At 52.5% G+C, this 3,826-nt stretch overlaps 1 protein-coding gene and 1 long non-coding RNA gene across 2 annotated transcripts in view; both read right to left on the bottom strand.

Moving 5' to 3' along the window:
* Positions 1 to 548: 548 nt before the first annotated feature.
* On the bottom strand, positions 549 to 2,849 carry LOC146237379 (uncharacterized). Its single transcript, XR_014740601.1, has 3 exons — positions 2,804 to 2,849; positions 2,226 to 2,436; positions 549 to 1,296 (listed from the first exon to the last, which is right to left on the bottom strand). It is a non-coding gene; the product is annotated as an uncharacterized LOC146237379 (long non-coding RNA).
* A 15-nt stretch (positions 2,850 to 2,864) lies between these two features.
* Positions 2,865 to 3,826, bottom strand: part of sstr5 (somatostatin receptor 5) — a gene marked incomplete at its 3' end in the record, with an annotated part of 4,729 nt that continues 3,767 nt past the window's right edge. The window contains exons 4-5 of the mRNA XM_084685917.1: positions 3,603 to 3,740; positions 2,865 to 3,149 (exon numbers count right to left, since the gene is read on the bottom strand). Of these exons, the coding sequence (XP_084542043.1) occupies positions 2,865 to 3,149; positions 3,603 to 3,740 (423 nt within the window). The remainder of the gene's footprint in view (positions 3,150 to 3,602; positions 3,741 to 3,826) is intronic.

Here is a 3,826-nt window from a genome sequence, read left to right as displayed (position 1 = left end):
GAGAGAGAAGATGAGACAGAAAAAAGAATGAGAAACAGAGATAAAGATGCAGATAATGAGAGAGAGAAACAGGGTTGTTTGTCCTTGAACAGAAACCCTCATTGATTTGTACCTTATCAACAGCTACACATGCACACACACACACACACACACACACACGTACAAACACTGCTACACCCCTGATAAACATCCCTTCTCCCTCCCAATATTGACCATCCTGGAGGAGAGGAATGGGAGGGCAGGGGTTACCTCTGCCTCTGGTCTGATCCGGATTAGAATGAAGTTACACCTTAATAAGATTTCTGTCTGAAAATCTTTTCTTACTACCTGGCTGTATTTTGTGAAATAGTGTTTGTGTGTGTGTGTGTGTGTGTGTGTGGTGTGCTAAGGACTCCCTGTGGGAGGGATCAGGAGTTGGGATGGACACACATACTCACACACACACATACTCACACACACACATACTCACACACACACACACATACTCACACACACACACACACACATACACACACACTGCATCGTGAAGAGACCAGGTTAGACTGAGACAGGATGAATATAACCCTTTATTCCAAAGTTAACTAGTACTAGAACATTCAGTAACCAACAAAAAACGTGTTTATAGGCAAGCCAATGATGACAAAGCATCAACGACGCAACACAGAAACTAACTCAACCCCCAAAACTATTTTTAGTCACATCATTGACTTCGTGTGGTTGAGGTTTAATTGAATTCCATATTAATTTAATCAGCCAATCAGCGCACGGTTGCTAGGTAAAACAAAGGTGAAACAAAAAGTTTCACCTTTGTTTTTGTTTGGGGTCTCACAGTGAAGGACCCCTGAGTGGATGGTTCACAGTTGAGGTGACCTGGCAATTGCCTGATCAAAAATGTTATTTACAATGAATCACTGAGATGGTGCTGCTCTCTCTCTTTCTCTCTCTCTCTCTCTCTCTCTCTCTCTCTCTCTCTCTCTCTCTCTCTCTCTCTCTGTTCTGGCACATGATTGGCTAAGTCATGTAGCCCAGCAACCTTTTTTTAAGAGCATCGCACCCTGGAAAAGTGAGCAACAGACCACATTTTAACAAAGACACAAACACTGAGCACGTTTAGAAAGCACTATAGCATCAGTCCACAGAAGACAGGAGGTCACGTTTTTCTGTCAAAGCGTCGAGTCACATCTCAGACGGATCCGTCAGCAGAAGCTTCCGGTAGGTTTCTTTGAAGAGCGCACTGGAGCGATCGTCGGCACAGAAAGCCACTTCACGTAAACACATGTCGTCGTAGGACACAGACTGTCTCAGAAGGTTAACAGAAATGAATATATCAAGTTACACAAGCGGAGGTACACAGTCATATTATGTCATTGGTTTGAGTGCAGTGGAGTAACTGAAGTGTTGTTTGCCTGTTGGGGTGGTGCAGGGGAGCCCCCTGTAGTGTCAGAGAAACTTGGGGTGAAAAACTGTGACATAACTACTGTTATGGGGTCAAATGGCCGAGCGGTTTGGGAAGCGGGCTATTGTAATCACCCTACTTGCCTCGGGGGGGAATGACCCTGTACTTCCTGTGTGTCGCCCGGGATAAGAGCGTCTGCCAAATGACTAAATGTTATGTGTTTCTCCCTGGACTGCCCTGCAAGTGATCGTGTGCAGTCTTTTCTTTGTTGACCAAATTCCAGATGAACTTTGAGTTCTAATTTCTGTAGGTTCTAGAATCTGTACAGGTTCTACTGTAGTTTGTTGGCCAAGTGTGAGTTCTAGGTTCAGGATAAGATGGTACTGGTGTTGGTGAAAGAGGAAGAGATAAACAGAGACGGAGAGAGAGATAGAGACCTTTGGTTGTGATAATTACATTGTGGGCCATATTAATTATCTGTATGAAAGGCACTTGGCAGAACAGTGAGATGGCGGGGAGGGGGGTTAGAAGAATAGATAGACGGAAAGATGGAAGCATGTTAATGGAGGGATAGAGGACTGGAGGAGTGGAAGGGTCAGGAACGTGATGAAGACCCAGGAGAGGACAGGAGAAGAGAGATGGACAGATCGTCAGAGGGACGATCAACCATCTGCAGTTGACTCATGCTGCAGATCCACGGCAGACTGCTGTCACCACCCTTCCTGTCACTCCCTCTCTCCTTCATCCCTCGCTTTCTCCTTTCTCCTCCTACTCTTCCTCCCTCTACTCCTCCGCCTCCTAGGCATGACTCCCCACACCCCCTACCCACCACCAACAGGAAGTGGTCACGAGGTCTGGCTTCCTGTCTGGGTTCAGAGCTCTCGGTGGGCAGCGGAGGCGGAGGAGGGCGGGGTTGTCAAGGTGCTGGTCTCCATGACGAGGGGCGCGGTGACGGATACCGCGGCAGCCGGGAACAGGGATGGGGAGGGGTGGGGGGTGGAGCCATGGGAAGTGGGCGCGGCCAGGAGGTGGGGGGAGACCTGTAGTAGAGACAGAGAGGGGGAGGGGGGAGAGAGATAATGAGAGAGGGAGACAGAGAGAGAGTTCACAGCATGAATTGGCGAATCACAGTCATCCTGTCACCCTGAGGGGTTTGATTCCACCTCTAGATAACAGCAACAGAAGGCAACACACACATACAAACACACACACACAAACACACACACACACACACAAACACACACAACTTGTTCTGACTGTCACGTTGAGCAGATTGGGTGCAAGCTGTTTCCATATCTCTCTCTCTCTTCCTCCCACATCCCTCACACGTGCACATACAGACTGTGTGTGTCACACACACACACACACACTTCTCCCTCGTCATAGCCCCCCTCATGCACTCCGTACCTGGCAGCTCAGGGGGATGTGTCCATTGCAACCCCCCTCCCCCCCCCCCTCCTCCTCCCCCCTCCGCCCCTCCCTGCGCCCCCGCTCCGGCCCTCCGGCCGCGGGGGGTGAGGAAGGAGGAGTCGTGGGTGGTGGTCTTCTCCGTGGCTCGCCCGGGGGTGGCGCTGGGGTCTCCGTCCTCCACGCCGTTGGTCTTCCTCAAGCACAGAACCTTCCGGAAGCTCTGCTTGAAGTTGTCGGACAGGAAGCCGTACAGGAGGGGGTTGGCACAGGAGTTGGCGTACGACAGGATGACAGAGAAGAAGTAGATCCCCGCGGTAACGCTGGACTCTGGGATGATCACCACCTGGAGACAAGGAGGGGGGAGAGGGTTGGATACGGGAAAGTGGAGCGCAGGTGTGGGTGGAGAGGAGGGCAGGTGTAGGTGGAGAGGAGGGCAGGTGTGGGTGGAGAGGAGGGCAGGTGTAGGTGGAGAGGAGGGCAGGTGTGGGTGGAGAGGAGGGCAGGTGTGGGTGGAGAGGAGGGCAGGTGTGGGTGGAGAGGAGGGCAGGTGTGGGTGGAGAGGAGGGCAGGTGTGGGTGGAGAGGAGGGCAGGTGTAGGTGGAGAGGAGGGCAGGTGTGGGTGGAGAGGAGGGCAGGTGTAGGTGGAGAGGAGGGCAGGTGTGGGTGGAGAGGAGGGCAGGTGTGGGTGGAGAGGAGGGCAGGTGTGGGTGGAGAGGAGGGCAGGTGTGGGTGGAGAGGAGGGCAGAGGAGGGCAGGAGTGACTGGAGAGTGACTGGTGGAGAGGAGCGGCACTGACCAGGTTGACCATGTTGATGATGAAGAAGGGGAGCCAGCACAGGACGAAGACCACCACGATCACCACCACCATGCGGGTCACCTTCCGCTCCGAACGCCTGCGCTTGGTGAACCCTGCCCTTGCCCCCGACGACTTCACCTGGAGGGGAAGAGAGGGAGGGGGGAAGGAGGGGAAGGGAGGGGAGGGAAGGTTGCAAGGTTTATAAATATGGATTTCATGTGGAA

This window comes from Hypomesus nipponensis, chromosome 21 (assembly GCF_054491055.1).
Source record: "Hypomesus nipponensis isolate SF chromosome 21, ASM5449105v1, whole genome shotgun sequence".
Classification (NCBI taxonomy): domain Eukaryota; kingdom Metazoa; phylum Chordata; class Actinopteri; order Osmeriformes; family Osmeridae; genus Hypomesus; species Hypomesus nipponensis.
Note: the sequence above shows the minus strand (reverse complement) of the source record. Positions and strands in the feature narration are given on the sequence as shown.